The sequence below is a fragment of the Chelonoidis abingdonii genome, chromosome 4 (assembly GCF_003597395.2).
Source record: "Chelonoidis abingdonii isolate Lonesome George chromosome 4, CheloAbing_2.0, whole genome shotgun sequence".
NCBI classification, from domain to species: domain Eukaryota; kingdom Metazoa; phylum Chordata; order Testudines; family Testudinidae; genus Chelonoidis; species Chelonoidis abingdonii.
The window spans coordinates 21,967,091-21,990,964 of NC_133772.1; the positions used below are offsets into that span (position 1 = coordinate 21,967,091).

Sequence of the window (23,874 nt, forward strand, 5' to 3'; positions counted from 1 at the left end):
AACTGCCTAAAACCCCTCCGCCACCTTCCCAGAGACAACTTGAGCCATTACTTCCTGTTGGTCATCGTCACCACTGAAGCAATCAACCATCTATTTGGAACCACCCTCTTCAGGTAGTTGAGCAGCTATCAAATCACCCCATGATCTTGCTCGTTCTGCTGACTAACCATCCCCCAGTTCCTCAGCCCTCGCCTCAGAAGTCATGTTCCAGCCCCAAATATTTTTGTTGCCCTCCACTGGACTCTTTCCAATTTTTCCACATTCTTCTTGTAGCGTGGGGCCCAAAACTGGGCACAGTACTTCCGATGAGGCCTCACCAATGCTGAATACAGGGGAATGATCACATCCCTCGATCTGCTGGCAAAATGGAAACCTGCCTACTTTGCAGTGAAGACACAAGCAAATCACTTGAGTTCTAATAGTCCTCCAATGCCTACCCACAATTCCCCTGAAGGACAGAAATTCTCTCGCAATTGATTGGGAAATAATCCTAGAGCATTTCAACCCAAAGAACCATGGGATATGCCCAGACAGATACGGGTGAATGCAGAAACAGTAAGGACACAGTACTGAGGGCAGGACTTAGCAGCAGAGATGCCAGGTTAGGCTAACCAGGTTAACTATGTAGCATAGACACAGCCTGAGGCAGTGGGAGTTAGATGGCCGGACAGACTGCAAAGTAGCACACAGGTGCTGGGTTAGGGGTCTGGCTGTCATGCCTGCTGCCTAACTATAGCCTCGAGGGTATGTGGTCTGCACATCTTATGGCATTGCCAGGGCCCTGAAGCCCTCCGGGTATATGAGGTAAAATTTACTCTAATAACAAGGGCCAGCACCAGTGATAAATTTTACCCATAATCTGGTTGGCTGGTGGGAATGCCCACTGCTCCTCTTGAAGAAGTACTAAGATGCTTATGAATCAATGTCCTAACATATAAAGTACCAGATGGGGGGCTACAGACCACCAAGTCACACTAGGGAGCAGGATGACGAGATCCTCACACAACTATCGATAATGTGTAGGGGTAAAAAACAAAGAACGGTGACCATGGAGGACTTCAATTTGCGAGACACATGCTGGAAGTCTCATGCGGCCAATATTAAAACACCTTAAAAAGAACAGGTGGACTTGTGGCACCTTAGAGACTAACACATTTATTTGAGCATCAGCTTATGTGGGCTACAGCCCACTTCATCAGATGCATAGACTGGAACGTATAGTAAGAAGATACCTATCTATATATATATACACACACATAAAGAGGACATGAAAAAGTGCAAGTAGCCATACCAACTGTAAGAGGCTAATTAATTAAGATGAGCTATTAGCAGCAGGAGAAAAAAAAAACTTTCACAGTGATAGTCAAGATGGCCCATTTTAGACAGTTGACAAGAAAGTATGACAATACTTAACATGGGGAAATAGATTCAATATGTGTATGACCCAGCTGAGGTCATCTATTTCTCAATGTTAAGTATCCTCACACCTTCTTGTCAACTGTCTAAAATGAGCCTTCTTGATTATCACTACAAAAGTTTTTTTTTTCTCCTGCTGAGTCTAGGATTACCTACACAGAGCAATACGGATCACTTGGTAAATGGGGCACAAGCAAACAATACGCATTTTAACATGGCTAGATGTAAATGCGCTCATCTAGGAACACAGAATGTAAGCCATAGGTGCAGGATGGGGAGCAGAGACTCTGAAAAAGGTTTGGGGGCCTGCTGGATAATCAGCCGAACATGAGCTTCCAGTGTGATGCTGTGGACAAAATAGCTAATGCCAGCCTGGGATGCATAAACAGGGGACTCTCAAGTAGGAGCAGAGAGGTTATTTTACCTCTGTATTTAGTATTGGTGAGACGGCTTATAGGATATTGTGTCCATTTCTGGTACCCACAGTTCAAGAAGGATGTTGATAAACTAGAGAGGGTTCAGAGAAGAGCCATGAGAATGATGAAAGGATTAGAAAACCTGCCTTCTAGTGAGAGACTCAAGCAGCTCAGTCTATATAGTTTAACAAAGGAAAGGTTAAGGGGTGGTTGCAGTCTACAAGCACCTACATAGGGGACCAAATATTTAATAATGGACTCTTCCAGCTGGCAGAGAAAGGTTTAACATGATCCGACGGCTGGAAGCGGACGCTGGACAAATTCAGACTGGAAATAAGGCACAGATTTTGAAATAGTGAGAGTAATTAACCATTACCAAGGGTTGTGGTGGATTCTGCATCACTGGCAATTTTTAAACCAAGATTGGATGTTTTTTTAAAAGATCAGCTCTGGGAATTATTGTGGGGAAGTTCTCTGGCCTGTACTCTAGAGGGGGTCAGACGAGATGATCATAGCGGTCCCTTTAGGCCTTAGAATCCAAGAGCCATTCCATACCTTTCCCAAGGGCTGCCCTGAACCACCCTGCCTGGTGCTGGCGGGATGAGTTCTGGACCTGGCACCAGGGTGTACCTTCCAGAGCCCTGTGTGTAGCTCAGCAAAAGGGCAGGATGTGCACCCACATGCAGGGTACACGCAAAGGGAAACGTGTGCGCAGACACATGCCATTACAGATATACACAGCCATGTTTCAGGATAGCAACAAGTGATTCCCCCACTTCTGCTGCTGAGATGGTTTCAAACACGTCATCTGTATGGACGAGGGATTGGGGTCATGCCCTCTGAAGGGAAAAGAGGGGAAAATGCTTCATCTGTGTTAGGATGGGCTTGCCCTTCTCAGGACCGAAGAAGGATATTATGGGAAGGAGAATTATATTCTCCATCTTCCTGAAATAAACCATGCTCAGTTTGCAACATTTCTGCTGGAACCAGGACCATAATCCTGTCGATGGCTGATATCTGCATTATTCTTCCAACCAAATGCCAATATCCTGGCTTCCAGAGCTTGCAATAATATAAGTACCATCCCCAAATTTGACAGAAGTCTCTTAGTGAGCTGGGCTCAGAACCAAGGTACTCTGACTTTGGAGCATTGCCAGGGTGTCCAGTACCAGCACAAAAAGCCGCAATGGGAGATTAATTAGGGCATGAGCAGTCACAACTCGCATTAACTTCGTCTAGGACTGAGACAATCAAGCTAGAAGGTTCTAACATTTGGATACAAAGGATCCTCCTAAGCATATCTAATCCTCTCTCTTTCTCCTCTGGTCCAAAGAAACCTCTTTAAACAACAATGCGTGAAACAAAGGCCACAGTTAATAGAAACAATCACTAGTCTCCAGGCTAAATGTGTTTCATGAAGCATGTTGAGAAATGGCCATTTCACCCCTCAGAGACCAATCATTCATCACATCTCACAGTAACTAGAAGTCACATCTCCAAATGAGCATCTTCCCCAGTTCTCAACCCAAATCATCTGATACCAAGTTCTGACCGCACCTCAGCCAGGAGGTCTAGATGTTTTGGGGGGACATTAAAGGAATGTGCTGGTCCATTTATTTTCATGCACAATGAACAAATGGTTACATTGATTCTCAGAGCTAAGCAGGGCCAGGCTGGGTCAGTCCTTGGATGAGCGATCTCTGACAACCAATGCAGATGCTATAGGAAATAGTACTGGTGATCCAGTAGGGTGGCTGCACTTTGCTTGGACTTGTTAGTGAACCAGTGCTCCAGCATGGTGTTAGAGGATACTGTGCTCTGTTGGGTGAGATGTCCTGATCACATGTCATCATGAAAGATCCCATGGAGGTTTTCACTAGAGAAGGGATGCCAGTGCCAGTGTCCCACCTAATGTGGGTAATTGCATCCTGTCCACTTACGTTTCCCAGTTCTCCAGCTGGTTATGGTAATCTCTCCCATTTTCTGTTTTAGAGCACCCTTGGAGTGTTACCCAAGCTATTCTAATGCCACGCCACTCCAGAGGTGGTGCATTTCAGCTGAGGGTGATGGCAAGTTACCCTTGTATGCATAGAATTCATACCTTTGTAAAGCCGCTTGTGCTTGCAAAAGGAACCATATAATCAATCAGCAATCATGACTTTATAAAAGCTCAAGAGCCCATTGTAACACGCAATGAAACTTCCTGTTCAGATCCCACTTAACCCTCTACAATTGACTCGTGCAGTTTAAAAGAGAACAGGTCAGATCTTCAGCAGGTCTACTTCCAGTTTACGCCAGCAGAGGCTCTGTCTAAAGAGGTTTTCCTGGAAAGGAAAGCCCAGTGTTAATTCTTCCTTGTTTTCCCCAACCTGTTTCCCCATCTGGTCTGAAAGTTTACAAATCAGAGCTGGTTGACATTTTTTTTAATCAAAATATTTGTGAATGAAAAAATATGGCTTCAGGTCCAAAATAAAAAGTTTGCAGAAATTTTTCATTTAGGTAAAAAAAACCCTCAAAACCGTTTTTTGGGGGGAGGGGGTGAATTTTTTTAACCCTCCCAATTTTATTCTTTTAGTCAAAAAATATTTTTATTTGGTCTAGTAAACATTGTTGGGAATTTTTGGCTTACAAAAGTCAATTTTTTAAAAATCAAAAGCTAGTTTTGAACACTGAAGGAAAAAAGTCCTTTTCAGTTTTGCTTTTTCATTAAAAAGAAAGGCAGGAAAACATATATAATAAAAAATGTTTCAATGTTTCCTATGAAAAGTAATTGGCATTTTTCTTCCAACTCTCCCAAAAATCTGAAAATCCTAGTATCTCTGAGTTTCTAATTCCTTCCTTCACCTGATAAAGCACAAAGCTTCATATGTTATAAATTCCAGCTCCTCTGTGAATCATAGAACATCAGGATTGGAAGGGACCTCAGGAGGTCATCTAGTCCAACCCCCGATCAAAGCAGGACCAACACCAACTAAATCAAAATATGCTGCTCCAGTTACCTAGCTGACCCAAAACCTGATCTAAAGCCTAATGAAATCAGTGGACTTCAGTGGACTTTGGATCTGGTTCCTAATCTCCACATTAGTGGAGAATAACAGAGGGTCCTTCCATGGCAGAGTCACACAGAAGGCTCCAGCTCTCATCTCTGCTGGAGGAGCTAGAGTGTTTTGGTCTAGCAATGTTGCTTCTACATCACAACAATGGGCTGGCACTGGTGCCCAGTCCTGTGTAGTGTTGGATTAGCCAGTAGCTTTGATGGCAAAGTGAGGATGGAATTGACGAAGCTACTCAGGGCTCTCTGCATTGCTAGAGAGAGACAGGATCTGGCACAGCGACACAGCACTGAATCCACACTGACCACAGGAAAGGCAGTGCTGCTCCAAAGCTCCTCAGAGCTGGATCAGCCACTGCCACAACAAGGGAAACTGGAGTAAGGTGTGTCAGGTGGCAGCCCCTCTTCTGGCTCCTCCGGAACCTTGTATTCAGGTTCTGGCTGCACTTTTCCCTGCATTCCCTGATCTATGCACAAAGTCATGGGACTGGGACCTCCTTATCAACCTCCTCCTAGTGCTGGCCAAGATGGCCTCCATCACTGCAGCAGGAAGAAGCTGCGGGGGGGGTGGGGTGTGCTCTGCAACTGTGAGAACTATTTCCATCCCCTTGTTCAATCACACCTGGGGGAAGAGTTCCCTTGGGCAATGTCCACTGACAACCTCGTGCCTTTGAGGAGCAGTGGTGTTCTCCGAGGGCGTCCCCATCTGGTTCCTTGACTTTCAACCTTAGATCTCACTTCCGTTCCTGTTTTCCCCTTTGTTGTCCCACACACTCCCTTGTAGTGTGAGCATAGCAGCTACTCCCCCATTAGTTTGGGGGGGGCCTTGACCCACCTTTTCCTGGTCTGCAAATAGTACAAAGGGAACTGAAGCGGGTTATTTTATTCTTGCTATAAGAGAACACTGGAACTAGACTCTTGCCACTGGATTAGCCATTCAGACTGCAAAAGAGACTGGCACTGGTGAAGTGGCTCACGGCTCCCCAACCCTGGGCACTGCTCAGTGCTGGCTCATCCGGTCTCTAATGCCACAAGAGACAATAGCGTGGCAGCCAGTGTTCTTGGCTCACACCAAAGAATGAATGGAAATCCCTACAGATTGAGCTAAACTGCCTGGGTCCATCGCTGGGACCGTGAGAGACTCATCTTTGTAGACTGGGCACAGAGGAGGATGTGTAATACACACTGACCCTGCCTACTAGCAGAGCACCTAAGCACTGGCTTATGTTACACCATCAGAGAGAGAGAAAGGGGGGAATAGGCCATGATGCCTCAGTGGCAGATTTAAAGAACAAAGCCACTGCTCAGAGCTTCTGAGCTCTAAATGCAGCGAGGACGGAGCCAGCAGATCGCTTTATGCGGCTCATTAAATAGGAAAGAGAAAAATCCTGATTTGATTTATTTTCCAAGTTTTCAGTTAAATTCTTTGCAGAATTTATTTATGAAACAACAATATACAAAGTGATCATCTGATGAACTAGAGGAGCCAGGACCCAATGTGAAACCACCAGACCTGCACGAACCCACCTGGGTCAATCCCTTTGGGCTACTCAGTCAGATCTCTCAGTAACTTCATTGGCTGGATCCTTGGCTGGTGTAAATTAGGGTAACTGGAGCTAGTTGGAAAAGGCCAATTGTTTTTTGCTGGAAATTTAAAAAAAAAAAAAAAAAGTTTCAAAATTTCTCATGAACATTTTTTGTTTTTCTCATTGAAAAATTGAAATTGCCCAATATTTCAGTTTTAGGAAACAGTTTTCGGTACTGAGGTACAGCGTTTGAAATCCATAAACTCAAAATGCTTATAGAAAACCAAATATTTTCATCAAAAAATGTTCTAATTTCGATTTCTGTTTTTTCAATTGCAAAACCTGAACATTTTGACCAAACCCCACCCTAGCCTCACTTTTGTGCTAGAAAACATTTTGACCAGCTATAGCTGGAACTCCATGGACTTCAGTGGAGTTTCTCCAGTTTACACCAGCTGAGGATCTAGCTAGCTGAGTGGCATCAGAATGCCCTGTCAGGAAGTGGACAAACAAGATATGGGTAAAGCTGGAGAGTAAGGAAGCTGGCACAAAAGTCAGCAGCTGCAAAGAGAAGAGAAGATATTGGTGGCAAGGTAGCTTCACAGGCAGGTAATCTAGCTGGATGGGAGGCAGGTAGATAAAGCAGACCTGATTCTCTGGGCAAAGCGAGCATAAAGCACTCTCAGGCTGAACTGGTAGCTTATTACACAAGCTTTGCACAGGTGTAAATGATTAGACAAGGTGCAGGGAAGAACCAGTGGTTCTAGGTAATGCTGTTGCTAGTGAAGCAGCTAGGTGTGGATGGGGAAGAAGGACCCCAAGAATACAGGTGAGGATTACGGGTAAGAGAAGCCCAAAGGAGATTCCAATTAGCACAGAAAGACAAAGGTAGAGGGAGATGGAGTAGGTGGGAAGGAAATAATTCTAGTGGTCTCCTGGGGACAGATGTGAAAGAGGAAAAAGGTCACACAGGACAATGGACATGGATCACACAGTGCACTGGGCAAGGCCTTTGTAAGATCAGCACATGCCTGTGGCGCGCAGTGAAGGGATGAGCCCGAGGAAGCCAAAGCTCAGGGCAAGGTGACATTTTATGGACAGTCTCTGCTCCAGCATTCACTTCTAAACAGCCATTCTCATGCGATGGTGGGGGTGTTTCTTCTGAGAAACAAAGCATTTTGCTTTTGAAGGGGGCTGCTATTGGGGGAGCTAATGGGGAAGTGACTGGGAAATGCCCTCCCCTCGCCTTCCCCCACCCCCGGTGGGAAATCAGCTTTACATGTCCACACTCGTCCCTCTGTCCTCCATCTCCCCAACCCAGACTGCCACTCTGTCCACCAGATGCCTCTGGGTCTCGCCTGTACCTTTCCGGATGCCGCCGTCAGCCGTGCAGGAGAAATCGCTGGCATTCAGCAGAAAGCAGGTGGCCGCTTTCTTGGTTTTGTCCCTGGTGCTGGAGCGTCTCATCGGCCGCTTCTCCTCATGCGAGGACGAGAGAGGCTGCTCCTCGTCTGACAGCACTGTGTTGGCATCGCCGTTCTGCTTGGAGTCTTCAGGGCCAGGATGGGAGGGGCAAAAAGGATGAAATATATCAATTTTCCAGAGAAATTGACAAGCCAAGATATTTGTCTGCTTGTTCCTGCTACGGGCAACAGGGAGGCTGTGTGACTGACTCCCCACTAGCTATGGTAGGGCAAGCTTCCCCCTTATGTGGCCCAAGCTGACGTGAGTGGAACTGAGGCAGCAATGGGGTTTACTGGCTCATCCCCCAGAGAATTTAATGCCGCTCTCCCAGAAATCAGAAATAACTTGAGGGGCTCTGTTCAAACCTTTCAAAAAGTAAAAATCCACCATTAGGTAGAGACGGAGGCCACCTTCTAGAAGGGGTACACCGGAGAATCTCTACTGATTTCATTGGACCTATGTCAGTTTACCCCAGTTGAAGATCTGGTCTAGTAATGCCAATGGAGTTGCGCCACTTTACACCAGCTCAGTACCTGGCTCTCTGGGCTCAACCCTCAGATCAGTCCTGAGGCGGCTCTGAATTACAACAAATAGCCACCTGCAGGACTGGGAAACTATCCCCCAGCTCCTTTACAACAGTCCCAAGCTGCACCCAGTGGATTTTGGCTGAGAGCTGTGTCCTGTAGATGGAAATTTTCCGTTTAGAAGGGAAATGTTCCATGACTGTGGACAAACACGGGATTAGAAAGGAAATTCCTGCAACTTTAATGGAGGTGCTTAGGTCCTGTGCTGATGAGTATAAAACACAGGCCTCTAGCAGGCCCCACTATTCACCCAGGAGGGAACATGAGCAAGGCCAGATCTTCGGTTGGTGTAATTCAATGAAGCCCTTCAGTGGAGCTACAGCAATTTGCATCAGCTGAGGATCTGGCCCTGTACGTGGTGTGAATTTAGTGCTGGTGAAGACACCAGATTAACAACCCTGCAGGGTGGAGATTCCTCTGTAGGGCAAGTACGATCAGGGGAAGTAGCAGAGCCAGCTTCCCTCACAAACATGTCTCAAATACCAGCAGCTCCTGGGGCCAGAGGGCAGTTCAGTCTCCACAGCCCATTCAGTCCTTGTTTCCTCTGCTGAGATTGCCAACAAGGCGGCCTGCTGGTGCCAGTTATGCTAGTGTCTTAGGGCATGTCCACACTGCAAGCAAAAGCGTGATTGTAGCATCAGTAGGCATGCCCATGTTACCTAGGCAAGCTAGACTGAAGCTAACAATAGCTATGCAGACATGATGGCATGGGCTAGCAACCAGAGTACAAGTCCACTGGGGTACACACTCTGGTTGCTACCCAGTAGCCAAGACCACACCACCACGTCTACACTGCTATTGACACCCATGCTACCATCACCCCTTCACTTTGCAATGTAGACAGCAGCTTTGTGATGAAGACCCCTCCTCACCAGGAACTGGATTAAGACCCAGCCAACTCACTTTCAGCTGGCCCACAGCTTTTGGTCACTATCAACTTGCTATTGTAAATATTTGTTGCTTTGATCTACAGCCTCTCACAGCCAGAACTGAGCTCAATAGATCTGAGCCAGTGACCTAGGTGGCTCCAGGCCTGCAACAGGCCAAGCTAAGGATGGCTTTTCAGCTTTCGCTCTGGATTCCTTGGCTCTAAGTCAAGCCTTTCCATGCAATTTAAATTTTGTTTGCAGTTCAAAACTGGAGACAAACATCAGGGGCCAGGCTCCCAATGGAGGCCTCAGAGTGCTTTCCTCTGCCAGCCAGGAGCCTGTAGCAAGAAATCTCAGAGAGACGCAAACCCCAGGCAGTAGCCACACAGAGCTTAACTACTGCCAAGTGTTGGCACCAGGAGATACAGCATAAATCAGGAGTATGCAGCTGCTCCTGTGCTCCAATGACGGGCTGTGCTCTGAAGACACCCCAGGAGTGATTCCAATCTATTACCCTGTAATCCATTCCATTGGGGGCTGGCTGCTAACCTTTGCACCCCAAAGACACGTGGATGCTTGGTGCTGGCAGCTCAGTGCAGTGCGAATCAGGCTCGATAAAACAGCACAGAGGATCTGCCAGATGCCAGCGGGAAAATTTTCGACACAACCGTTTTCCATCGGAAAATGTGGTTTGGTCAAAATCAAAATGTTTGCCAGGATCAGCATCCATTGCAACAACATTTTCAAGAGTCAAATGTCAAAATGAATCATTTTGAGGTTTGCTGCAATAACGTAAAACCATTTTGTTTTGCCTTTATCGTTTTGATTCATTTTGGTTCGATGTGTATATTAAAAAGCCAATTTCAACATCAGGCTGCATTTGTGCAATTGGGCATGGTCACATTGTAACGTTACTGAAAGGAAACATTGTTACTGTATCGAAACTAACTGATTTGATGGTCCCAGAATTTTCATCCACGAGAACATTTCAAAATGTTTTGCTTTTTGCTGCAAAATTTGAAATTAAACAAAATTTTGAAATGTCGGAATTTCTCTGGGAATAGAAATTCCATTTCCTGACCTGATCCAGACGAAAGGGGTCATTGGAGCAGCTCAGGCAAATCACGTGGCACAGGACAAGCTGGGCTAGCTACCAGGGAACAAGGTCATGACATAGGTGTGGCCAGCTACCAGGGCATAGGAGCGCTGCATGGGCTGGGCTAGCTGCTAGCTACCACACAGCCCAGGCCAGCTAGGAAGGTGTCAGGGCAACACACAGGCCAGGCTAGCCCAAAATACACTGAGGCATAGTGCTTGGCTAGTAACTGGCACTCTCGGGCTAGCTGCTAGCACAGAGGTACTTAGATGATTTGCCGAAGGATTAGCGCAATTTTCTTAGCTAGCCATTAGCAATGGGAAGCTTGGCACATGCTAGCCACCGAGACAGAAATGCCAGCCACAGACAGGAAGCAACACTGAACAAAACTCATCACTACTACCTTCACTCTCGGGTTAGGCAAAATGGTTAACACACTGGAGTTGCTTCTGATCTCATGGGGGCTTTTAAATCAGGCAGTCCATCAGTGGAGTTACTCCTGGTTTACCCCGGGGGCAGTGAGAGAGGAATTAGGCCCCATTCACTTACTCCTAATCTGCCAGCGTGAGAGCAGAATCAGGTCTATGCGACACCATTCCTATTGCTTTCCAGGGATTCTGCGTCCATCATGTGGCGATCACCTGAGCCAGCTGCCTCTGTCAAACGCCTGGAATCCCTCTCAAAAAATCAATACCTGAGTGCCACTGGTCCTTCTTGGGACAGCCGCACCTTGAGGTGATGGCATCAGGCCAGATTCTGCTCTTGCTCCACCATGAATCTGGAGTGTCCCCACTGAACCATAGCAGTCAGCCAAACACCCAAGTGGGCGTGGACTCTTCCCTGGAGTCTCCATTAGGCAGGATTTACGTACCTGGCACTTTTTTTTCCCCTACCAGTTCTTATTGACCGTGGGCTTTTGCATCTCACCTGATCGCTTTCGCTCCACCACCATCTCCTCTGCTGCCAGGGGGCAGGTGTCACTCTGCGTGCTGTTGCGAGGCGAGTTGTCTTCGGACTTGCAGTACGTGGGGGAGTCCAGTGGGGCTGGACGGGGGATATGCTTTTTCTTCTTTTTTGGGAGCTTCTGCTTTGCCATAGCTAGTGAGTAGTACATTCCAAAGTTGTTGACGATGACAGGCACTGGCATGGCGATGGTCAGCACCCCGGCCAGGGCACACAGAGCCCCCACCAGCATGCCCGACCAGGTCTTGGGGTACATGTCACCATAGCCCAGTGTTGTCATGGTGACCACCGCCCACCAGAACCCAATGGGGATGTTCTTAAAGTGAGTGTGCTCGGTGCTGCTCAGGTCGGATGTCTTGGCCCCAATCCGCTCGGCATAGTAGATCATTGTAGCAAAGATCAAGACCCCCAAGGCCAGGAAGATGATGAGGAGCAAAAACTCATTGGTGCTGGCCCGGAGTGTGTGGCCTAGTACCCGGAGCCCCACAAAGTGCCGTGTCAGCTTGAAGATCCGGAGGATCCGGACGAAACGGACCACTCTCAGGAAGCCCAGAACGTCCCGGGCAGCCTTGGAGGACAAGCCACTGAGGCCTACCTCCAGGTAAAAGGGCAAGATAGCCACAAAGTCAATGATGTTGAGCAGTTTCTTGATGAAGACCAGCTTATCTGGGCAGCAAATGATGCGCACCAGGAACTCCAGTGTGAACCACAGGACGCACACCCCCTCGATGTAGGTGAGGACAGGCTCCGTCTCCACCTTATTCGTCAGCAGGACCCTTGTGGTGTTGCCAACCATCATCGTCTCAGTCACGTTGACATTTCTATTAAAGGCCTCATGTGTCTCCAGGCAGAATGTTGTGATGGAGACCAGGATGAAGAAAAGCGAGGCGAAGGCAACTACCTGCAAGAGGAAATGAACTCAGTGATTAGGGGAACAACCCGGGGCAGACAGGGAAGGGGATGAAAGCATTTCAGAATAGATTTCCTTCCCCTTCTTATCAATCACTACAAGGAGGTAGGAGGAAAGATACACACTGTGTCCAAATCTGAGGGGAAGGGTTCAACCACAGGACATTCCTGGTGTCATTTGTATTTCATGCACTCCCTCTGACCCAAGTCCTGCTCTTATCTCCTTCAGTTCCCTATCAAAGCAGAGCCCAGAAGCTTGCCCTGCTAGAGGTCACAGACAAGGAGAGGATGCCGCCCCTCCAGTGACACCTAGGAGACTAGTACTGGGTACCTGTCACCAGAGCCCAGCACTGTCATGGTAACCACTGCCCTCCAGGACCCAGTGGGGATGTTCTTAAAGTGGTCACCTCTGCTGGGGTCAGAGGTCTCAGCCCTGCTCTACTCCTCATAACAGACCCTGGTGTCGAAGTTCAAGACCGCAAGGACCAGGAAGATGATACAACTACAGAGAGTTTCACTTCTAGCTCCCCTCTTCATATTAGATCGGGGATCTCGGGTGGCTCTTAGATCATTTCCCAGGGAACAGACGAGGACGTCACAAAGCCACCATGGCCTGACCCTCCTGTTGAGAAGAGGTGATGGACTGAACAGGCCAAGGGAAGCTTTCACAGCTGCTAGGGGTGGTGATGTATCTTATAAGACTTTGGCCTCCAGGGCTTTCAAAATGTCAGCCCAGCACCTTCCACCGGTACTACCAATAAAAAAAAGAAGTCCCTGATCCTATAGTTAGGCCTCTACGGTTGAGGTGACCTGAGTATATTTGTGCCTTTGCATCTCTCTCAGTCCATTTGCTTTTCACCTGAGCTCGCAGTTCCACATGAGAAATTAAAATTCACAATGCCACTATTCAATCATTAGACTCTCCTCTAAATCGCAAAGGGCAACGGTGTGGTGTGATACCTACATCTTCCCCGGGCACATGATGACCTTGAGTTAAAGCTGGGAGACCCTGGGCTCATCTTTTCCTAGGGTAACCAGCCTGCTCCTCAGTTTGTATGAATGGCAGCAGCTCCATTCAAGTCCAAGTCCCCTCCGGCTCAAGCCCTCCCGGGGCAGAATTTCAAGAGCTCAAGCTGCAGCAGCTCCCATTGAGAACAATGGTTGCTCCTCACACCTCCCCTCCTGCGCTTTGTTGAGAACAATGGGAGGTGCTGGGTCCTGAACTCAGCTGAAAATCTGGCCACTTCATCCAGGTGTCTGAATGGGAGCAGAGGATGTTTGAAATTCCAGCCCCATAGTGGTTTTGACTTCTATCACTATACTCTCATTCAAATCCAACCCTGGAACCAAATCTCCATTGAAGCCTCTGGGAGCATCCCAGGGATGCATTTGACCCCAAGCCCAAGAGACTCAGGTATATAAGTCATCTGAGGGCTGCTTGGAAGTCTAGGTGAGATCAGTGTTGTGTTCCTACTAGTAATAACAACACCTAGTTCGTAAATAGCACATCAGTAGCTCGCAAAACACTCTACCAAGGAAGATCAGTATCATTATGCATATTTTAGAGATGGGGAAACTGATAGAGCGAGGCAGCAGCTTGCTCAAGGTCCCCCTGCAGCTGAGAGACAGAATGCAGGTCTCTTGAGTCCTAGACCAATGCATTATCCACTAGGTTGCACACACACAAAGCTGCCCCGCAGGCAGAGGTACACATCCAAATTGGGAGCCTAGGTTAAAAAGGACAGTGCTGAATCGTTATAGAAGGGATGGGCCAACTCTTCCACTGATGGAAATCTGCATGGCTCCAGCTAAAGCCTTAAATCCCACTCCATTCCTAGGGCTAGAATTTGCCCCAGATGAGCTCTGAGGATCCTGTGCTGGGAAGCTTGCTGTGCCCATGTTGTACCCATCCTGTGGACTCTGAGCTCCAAGGCTGCCAGGCCAGATCCATTTACAAGAGCTATAATCCGGTGTGACCATGGGGTGTGTCAAGCTGCAGCAGCTGCTGGAATGAGGAGATGGAGATTCTGAAATGGAACTCCCTCTAGTAACAGATTTGTTTAAGTGTCCATTATGAATTCACATGAAAGGCTGGTGTAACAGCACCAATTAAAAGCCTTCAATTGCTCTGCATGCAACATCTCTTGCCAGAACTGATAGTGTTGCTATTCACAGATCCAGAGTTAAGGATCTGTCTGGGTTTCCATTTGAATAGAGAAATTAATTTTGCTTGAGGGGGAGGGGAGGGTTTGTAACTCTAGTGTAAGAATCTCCAGAAATTTGTCAGACCCCATTGCAGCAGGAGGGGCCAGATTTTCAGATGGTGCAAATTGGTGTAGCTCTAATAGCAATTTACACCAGCTGAGCAGCTCCTAGGCCCTTATGTCCAGGCAGGATGCTGCTCTCCATTCATGTCTCCCTCCCCACCCCCGCATTCTGAACAGGGAGGTAGGGTGAGGTGGGTAAGGGATGGAGCCTGTATAAACAGCTGCCAGAACTGAGCTGCTACTGGGGGCGGGGTGTTAATTTTATGCTTGTAGGGAACAGCTGCAAAGTACAATTGTTCCAGAGCAATTCCAGCTCTGGGATGATTCTGGAGTCTTGAGGCAGTGCAAGCAACCCAAACCCATAGAACCACAGGAGGAATCTGGCTCCTTAGACAGACCTTTAACCCTTCAGTGCTGGTTTCAAATGCTTAGCAAAGCTCCTCTACTAATAGCGACAGCAATCAGGCTTCTCATTTATCTAGACCCCAAGCAACTGCAAGTGGGCCCAAAATAAAAGCTGGAAAGAAAAGGCTCTGTGGAAGACATGGGTTTTATTCCCCAATCAGCCATGCTCAGACCGCCTTCCTGACAGGATGAGTTCATCATGAGTCCATTATCCAAAGCATGTGTTTTCAAAAGCACCTGAAAAGCCTCAGAGCAGAAAAGCCCCAACCAAGGAAGCTTGCTGAATCTTCTCCAGTTCCTCTATTAACAGCACATACAGGCTTTCCGCTTTGCGTGGACCTGATCTGCACTGAAGTGACATGCAGCATCCTATAGCATTGAACACAAGCCTGACTCTGCTAACACTGGAGTTGATAGCAAAATTCCCCACTACTGGCTGCAACATGAGGAGAACTGGGCCAAGTTAAGTGCTCAGTCTCTTCTGGTCAAGAGGACTGGACCAGTTTGTGTGTCAGACCTTCTCTTGACCATCCTTGTTGCATCAGACCATGACACCACAAGACAGTTCAAAATTACAGGCCAGATGCTCAACTGGAGTGAATCAGAATCAACTTCCAGCTACCTTAGTTCACACCAGTGGAGGGGCTGGTCTTGAATGCCAAGACTTGAGGGCTGTGGGAGGCTGAGAGGATCTGTATCCCGGAGCCCCATCCTGGGCTCCCCAAGGAAAAGAGAGCAGTTAGAAATGAATGACAACATATCACACTGTGTTCAGTGCAGAGAACCACTGAAGGGAAAGACACGGTCCCACAGCACACAGAAGGAGAAGAAGATGGAATGAATGAGACAGAGAGAGAGATGGAGAAAGCAGCAGACAAAGGACCTCATTTTGATCTTACCCTACCACCAGTGTAATTTGACAGCTGGTGAAAACTGATGTAGCTCTGTTGAAGTCAATAGGCAATTAATAGGATCCAGCCCACAATTATTGACTTAAAAAGGACTGACTCCAGATTTATGCCAGTGTAACTTAGATCCAAATCAAGCCCAAAAGACCAAACAAAAGAAAGAACAAATGTGATTTTGCTCTCTCTTGCACCAGTGTAAAGTTGGAGTGACTCTGCTTAAGACATTCGTGCTACATTGGTTTTAAACCCAACATAGGGGAGATCAGAATCAGGTCTGGAGTGTATGACTATCCTCTAAACACAGAAGGGTTGGATCCCCAGCCGATGTGAATTGGTGACATTCTACTGTAGTCAGTGGAACAGCTCCAGTTTTATACCAGCTGAGGATCTGGCCCATAATCTTTACCTTGGCTCCAACCTTTGTCTAGTAGCAAGTCAAAGGGGTTGGTTTTTTTTTGTTTTTTTTTTTTTTTAAAGGGCTCCTTTCTGAGCCTGCTATTTAGAAGGCTCCAGCATGAGCAAAGGGAGATCACGACACAGGAGAATTCCAGACCCCCAAATATTTTCATTGTGATTTCAAGGTTTAAGGCTGGAGCATCTTACATGGGCCTGTAGGAGCTAAGTGTCGAATTGCCACTGACTCTCCCAGTGTCAGGCATGCTCTTTGTCCACAGAGAGCCTGAACACTACCTCTGAGCGGCGTGACCTGCCATGTTTACCTCACTGGGATGCTGACTCAGATTCCCAAAAATGACCATTGAGATGTTAACATGGTTAAATCACTTCACTGCTGCCTGAAGCCAGGAAGGGGACGGAGCATATTAGAAAGCAGACATATTACGTGTGAATGACGACTCATTCTGGTGCCAAAAGTGAGTGGCCCCTGGGGAGAGATTTTCACCCCTCAATTCTCGCAATACTCAAGACGGCACCAAACCCAAGAAGCCGAGCAGAGCCCAGGAGGGCTTCTAAGTCCCACCAAGGGGGCCCAACAGAACACATGGGATGATATTTAGAACATCTGCATACATTACTATGAGCGGCCCCTTGGTATCTTAAAGTGGGCAGGGTTTATTTTGCAGGTGGCGCTTGGAAGTGTCCCAATACCTCCCCTCTCCCTACTCCAAATGACCTGTCTAGAATACAAGACTAGAAAACAGTGCCTGCTGTGCTGAAGCTATGCCCAGTTAAGGATCAAGCTCTCTCCACAGAAGGGGGTGGGGCAATAAACTAGGACCAATCTTGCACCAGTGCCAGGGAAGTTGTACTAGATAGATGAGCTAATGGGTCTATGAGCCTGCGGGCACTGATGCTGCCAACTTACCACAGGCGAGAGAGGTTAAATGCTCGGGGGAACCTTGTAAGCAGATGCTGAGTCAGTTGCCAACTCTACGGGTGGAGATACTAATAAAAAACCCAACCCACAAACTCTGCGCAGAGCAATACTCCAGCCACTGCATCAAGCAAAGTGCCCCTGAGCTACAATTTAGCTGCACTAGACTAGTCTACTTTCTCCAGAAGGGGCTCTAGGGTGTCTCACAATCCCCAGCTGGGGGAGGAAATTGCTGTGTGCTGCTTGGGTGCTCTAGCCATTTAGCCAGGATCGTTCCCATCAACCTTTCTTGCTTCAGGCTAATGCAGAGATACTGCTCGGTGCTCTGCATAAGGTTAAATACCAAGAGGCTAGGCTGGCATCTAATCTCCATCTCAAGGGAAGCTGCCTGTGCTTTCTCTTGCTACCCCGCTCTTTCCCTCGTGTTGCTTGTGAAAATAGTCCGTGTAAATAAAGAAAAGAGAAGAACCTGGAGACGAGCTGTTCAAAGCAGGACACACGAGTTCGAGTCAGACAGCGACAAAAAGGCTGAAGGCTCCTCGGTCACTTTAGTGATTCAGTGCCAGTGAAAGATGCCAGGTGGGCAGATCTGGGGACTCAGCCGCAGAGACGGACAAGGGCAGCATGAGGTTTCTACCCTGGAGAGAACCCTGGGGATTTGAGTTATTGCTCCCCTGGGACGCGGGGAGGGCTAACGACAGCGATAGTCTCTGGGACACCAGCATACTGTCAACTCATTTCTCCTTGGCTGACAAACAACCATCGCCTGGCAGCAGCTTCTGATCACTGCCACTTTGGGCTGGACTTGAATCAGTGGTCTGGGGCAGGGGGGAAGGGAAGGCTTCTAGGGCCTAATCTGAAGCTCACCCTGGTCTCTGTGTTGACTTCAATGGCCTGTTGATCAGCCCCTCGAAGCCACTGGCAGTCTTTCTGAGCCATCCAGCCTGAAGAGCATTGGTGCCTTCCAGAAGTAACCCTCAGTGAAAGGGCTGGTTAGGAAGGAGCCTGGGGTCCAGGAGTGGGAGAGCCCATCTGTTCCTAACACGTCAGTCTTGATACTTCACAAGGACTGTGACTCTGCTTGGGAGATCTTCTATTCCTTCCTTCTCCTACATGTTTAATCCAAAAAGAACTTGCCGCTGCACATCTGGACCCTGGCACAGGAAGGGTTAAGCGCGCATAGGCCTGAATCTGCTCTCATTTGCACTAGTTTTACACTGGTGTAACTCTATTGGCATCAGTAGAGTAACAATTGACTCACATCGGGATTAGTGAGGGAGCAATCAGGCCCAGTGGAGATGCACTCGATTTACACTGGGATGAGAAAGAGGGGAATCAGGGTCCCTTCTTTGTCACCTCCTATCTCTAATCTCAGCCACACCAGCTCTGTGACATCGTCCTCATTTCACATAGCATCAGAGATGCCTCCAACCTTGGACCTGGGCCATGCACTTGTCCCTCCTGGCTTCCAAGATCAGGGACCCTCACTCTGCTTCCTTTGAACTGCCCTGGGAAAACATCACAGCCCATCTCATGCTCACCCATCGAGAAAAAACATCCAGAAAGACACTGCTGTTGGGAAGGAAAGGATCAGGCTCCCAGATGAATTAAATAACTGGCTTTTGCCCTGCCATCAACAGAGGCAGCTAATAGAAGGGCAGATGTGATCCTCATACACTGGCATGTTTTGACAGAAATCCAAAGGATAATTTTTTCCAGCTGATCCTAAATTATTGGTTAAATCGATGAGTGAAATCTAATAAATTTGACATGCGAGGCACGGACTGGATGGGCTGAGATAAAGCAGGCAGCAGACCTGCCCGTTGCAACAAAGCAACAGTCCTAGGGACCTAAATTACAGTCTAACAACTGAAAAACTGTGCTGGGCACAGAGGTAACCATGCAAAACTCTGGCACCGTGTGGCAATAGCACTGTGCTACAAGGGGATAAGATGGGGGCACCAGGGCCACAAACAGGGCAGGAGACAGAAGCCATCAGCTGGCTCCCAAGCCCAGACACCCTGGACTTTGTGATTCTGGTGAAACAGGACTCAAGTAAGCAGGAAACGGGCCCGTAGCTAGGCAACAGGTAGCTCTCATCAGCTCCATTCCCCACTCCTCCATCCTGTTTACTTTTTGCTTAGCTTCGGTGGGAGCAATTTATTTCTCAAACTCAGGGTAAACACCCCCAATTCCAGTGCGGCTTTTTGGAATGACACCAGTTATGCCAGATGAGGATGTGGCCCCCATTCATGCTCCGTCCTTTAACCACCCACCATGGCTACCTCCTTTAGTTACTCTGTGCCAGTGAGACTGTGGTCCAGGGGATCAGTCACTGACTTGAGAATCAGGGAACCCATGTTCTGTTCCTGGCTCTGAACGACCTGGAGTAGGTGATTTCACTGCTCGGTGCCTCAGTTTCCCAAAAGAAGGTACCATTTGCCCTCTCAGATGTTTGCACAATGCTGTGAGCTAGTGGAATGGAGAGCACTACAGAGGAGAGCCCAAGCTCACTGCAGCTCTGTGCTAAGAAGACTCCTATTATAAAGGGTAAGAAGGAGTCATTTTCATAGTCACTTGTCTACCTAGCTGCTCTATAGCCTCTGAGCCACTGCATCCAGGACATCAACCTCTGCTCCCAATGAGCTATGCCCGAGGCTCCCTGGCAGCATTGGTGTTGCCACACCCCCTGGCTTGAAGGAGTCAGAAAAAATATCTAAAGCAGGGGTTCCATTATCAGCACCCTGGCCTGGCACAGGGGAAACAGGAGCTCAGTGTGAGGGAAATGCAATGCAAAAAACTCCTAGGCAATTGTTTTAAGCAGAGTCTATTTGGGAGCAGCTCTCAAAGCCAGATATCCCTCAGAGCTGAGACAGAGGTTTGGTTCCCTCTTTAGGATGGGTCTCTATGGAAAGGCTGTCACTGCCTAAGCATTTTATTCTGGCATCTGTTGGGCTTCCCCTTTAGCTGAAAGGAAACCTTCTCAAGGAGCATCTCACTCTCTGAGTTTGCGTGTGGTTCCTGCCAGGAGCAGGCTTGGAGCTTAGAATCTAATTTTTGTAGCTGTTCCTTTTTGCACCTCCAAAATGTCAAAAACTCTTTTAGATCCCAAGTGTGTCAGCCTGTTGGTATTTACGAACTGGGTGTGATTAGGGGAACAGACATGTGAACAGGAGCGGACGAGGGAGCAGGGGTAGATGGGGACGTGAGTGGCAGCACGTGTGTGTCTGTTTATATGAGTTGGTAGTGTGTGGGCTTGGGGAGGAGTGTGTGAAAAGAGGCATATGCTGGTGTGGGGGAGGATGAAGATGGGTGCAGCTGAACTTCTGTGGGATTGGGTAGGGATACACTGTGTGTGTGTCTGTGTTGCTGTGTACACATGGATGGGTCTGTGTTCATGCATATGGGGGAGTGTCTGTGCCAGTGTGTCAATTGGCATGGATGCTGGTATGCGGGAGTGAAGGAACAGGCAGGAGAGTTTGTATGGGGATGTTTCATGTATTTGAATATGTACAGATGGGTGTGGGTGGGTGTGTTTGCATAAGACCCCTTAATGTGCACAGATGTGTGTGTGAAAGAGACAGGCCTTGTGGGAGTACGTCGGTGGGCATGGCTGTGAGAGCACTCCAGTCCTGGACTTCCTGCTGTAACCTTGTGACATTAAACACTGCTTTCAGCAAGTAGATCCACCAAGAACAACAAGAGGAACTGGATAATCCACCTGCCTCTGGTGCCACCTGGAATTCTACCAGGATTTAGGGCTGGCAAGGACTCTCCTTGGCAATCCCTCAGTCCCCATCAACTGTGGGATGGCAGCTGGGGACGTGTGTTGGGGGCTGGCTGCTGATCGTTCGGTGGGTGAAACCACCCTCTGTGCACGGCAGGAGAATTGGAGTAGAGGAAGTTAGAGAGGAGCATGGGTGGTGGGAGGGAGGAAGAGTCAGCATCTCTCAGAGAGGAAACATAGGGAGGGCCGCAATGCAGCTCAGGTGGGGTGGGAGAGATGAATGGGTGAACCAAGGCAGCCATGGAGTTGTGGCAGATGAATGATAGGGTGAACCAGTGGGCCTGAGGAGCAGATCAATGAGGGGGGAACCAATGCATGTCAATGACCCTGCATCTGCTCCGATCCCTCTCTCTCCAACCCCGCCCCCTGCCCCAGGGTTGTCTCTCGCAAACTCACCCTTGCTGCCCTGGACGAGTAGGGATCCTCAAAGAGCGCCCACATCCTAGGCTGCCAGTTGCGGCAGCATCCACCCCCTCCTTTGGCCCCAGCAGCCCCCGGTGACCTGTCGTCCATGCCCAGGCGCTGGAGGGCCATCTCCCTGCCCCCTTCCTCCTCGGCCTCCTCTCCTCCTGCCCCGGGCTCAGGGCTCTCAAAGATGTCCAGCGCCTCCTCGGCATCGCGGTGCTGCCGGTAGGTCATCCAGCAGCAGGGCTCCACGTCGGTCTCATCAATGCCCCAGTAGGTCAGCTCCTCCTCAAAGAGGGGCCCGCAGATGTCGGCGGGGCAGTGCAGCTTGCCCGTGCGGTAGTAGTTGAGCACATAAGAGAAGATGCCCGGGTGGCGGTCAAAGAAGAACTCGTTGCTCTTGCCATCAAAGTCAAAGTTGCTCTGGGCATCGGGGTCAGCCAGCCAAGCCAGGCGGGTGCCAGGCAACGTCCGTAAGGTGCTCTTGTAGGTCTCATGCCTGGTGCCCCCTACGTTGATGGTGATCTTGTCCGACTCTTCCCCTTTGGCCATCTCTTCCTTCAGGCATGTTTTGGAGGGTGGTTTGTTCCCAGACTTGCGTCCACGGTACGATGAGACACACACCGAGCTGATCATAGATTTAGGTGGATGGGAAATGCCCTCTAAACACCCTTCCTCTAGCGAGGAGCTGGGAGGGAAGGGCAATTGTGGGGGGAGGCCTGGGGGGAGCTCAGATTTCTCTCTCCCCAACCTCAGACAGCTCTGCCCTTTGGCTGCCTCATTGATCCCTCCCCTCAAGAGGAGACTGGGCACAGGTGGTTGCTTTGGAGAGAAGGAAGGGGGCAATATAATGGCCTGGAGCCCTTGCTCCAGACACCAGGAAGCAGCAACAAGGAAATTCCCACAGGGAAGAGAAGAAAAGTGAGAGATGCTCCTGCCACCACGATGCGGGCTGGAAAGTAGTGGCAAAGGCACTTTGATTAGGGGAACAAATAGATGTGGCTGTTGGGCAAGCCGCAAAAACTAATCTGACGAAGAAAGAGTGAGAAAAGGAGGGATTTCGACATCAGCAGCAAGTGTCAGTGTTCCTCTCTTTGCTGGTGATGGCAAAAAAAAAACAAAACAAAACCAATCAATCCAACAATCAGAGTCTTGGGGAAAAGATGGGAGAGCTTTGCTCTGCTTTAAAATAGATCTTAAAGTTTGGAAGAGCTGGAAGGAAAGTGACTGAGATCTGTGCTCCGGGAAGATCTCTGGCTTTCTCTCTCCTACACAAGATGAGTAGAGACCTGGTCCTGTCTATATTTAGAGTAGTTGGTTCCCTGTGTTTATACTTCCCTCCAAGAGAGGCTTAAGAACCAACAAGAACGGCTGCTTTGGTTGATTCCACCTTCCTCTGCTGTCAGACACTCCATAGAATCCGCTTCCCAGCAGCCAGCACCGGATGCATCGGGATCCTGGATGGATGCTGAGGAAGAAACACACAACTCGGCTGGATTTCCCCTCCAGGTGCGCTTCGGGGAGAGCAGGGAGAAGAGGGCTGGCTTGGGAGTCGGGTCAGTTTCAGGCGGAGGCGCTGCAAACGCACTGGCTAGGAGACTGCCCAGGTTTCTGTCTGTCTCTCTCTCCCCGAGCCTGGGTTTTTTCAGCCCCGAGATGAGCTGACGCGCGTGGATGGGTGGGCTCCAGGAACCGCTTGTTTATCGCTCGCTGCCAACTCAGGGTCACTTTTTGCCTTGGCAGGAGGAAAGGAGGCGATCTGGGGGGGGGCTGGGCTGGGCTGTGGCAGCTGCAGCTTCCTCACACCCAAAGTATCCTCTTGCATCACCCAGCAGGCGCTGGCTTCCCGGGGCTGGGGCACGGGGATCTGTTGCTTCTTCTCTGTGCTCGCCACCTTCTCAGGCAGGGCGCCAGCGAGGGAGCGCTGCAGGTGGCAGCTGCGTCTGGGGTGGAGGCCGATCAGAGACCCGCAGGCAGCGGCACAGCCATGTTTTGGGGCTGGTTTGATGAAATGCCTCCGACTGCTTGTTGCTTTTATACTCGGCTCCTGTCCTTCCAGCCGGCGCTAGCCCAGCCCCTCTCTCCTCTCCGGTTAACCCTTCTCGCCCCGCCTCACAGCTCGCCTTGTATTGATCCGTCCAGCCCTATCCACCCTCACCCTCTACCCAGATAGAGAGTTTACACCCCGGGACCATCTGGGGATCTGCTAGCACTTTACCCCAATGAATTAAGCCTGGCCACACGCCAGGGAGGGATGGAAATGTAATGATCTCCCTGGGGAAAAGGCAGCAGAGAGCTCTGGAGGGACCGACCCAGCTTTCTGCTACTTCCAGAGGCTGGAGTAAAAGACCCATTGACTTTCCCCACCCAGCTCCATCCACAGCCAGACTAATAGATGCCACAAGCAGATAGAGTGGGCCAGATCCTCAACTGGTGTAAATCTACCCAGCCCAGTTTGGCCATCTCAGAAGAGA

General features: G+C 49.0%; 1 protein-coding gene across 3 annotated transcripts in view; it reads right to left on the reverse strand.

Moving 5' to 3' along the window:
• The window catches only part of KCNC4 (potassium voltage-gated channel subfamily C member 4), a 64,635-nt gene extending 41,220 nt beyond the window's left edge, over nt 1–23,415 (reverse strand). For 2 of the 3 annotated variants that reach the window (XM_032804890.2, XM_032804893.2), the window contains exons 1-3: nt 21,392–23,415; nt 11,351–12,287; nt 7,775–7,960 (exon numbers count right to left, since the gene is read on the reverse strand). In XM_032804890.2, the coding sequence (XP_032660781.1) occupies nt 7,775–7,960; nt 11,351–12,287; nt 21,392–22,036 (1,768 nt within the window). In that variant the 5' untranslated portion in view covers nt 22,037–23,415. Of the gene's footprint in view, nt 1–6,411; nt 6,529–7,774; nt 7,961–11,350; nt 12,288–21,391 lie in introns of all 3 variants that reach the window. The other variant, XM_032804891.2, reaches the window with a different exon arrangement.
• Nucleotides 23,416–23,874: the final 459 nt, after the last annotated feature.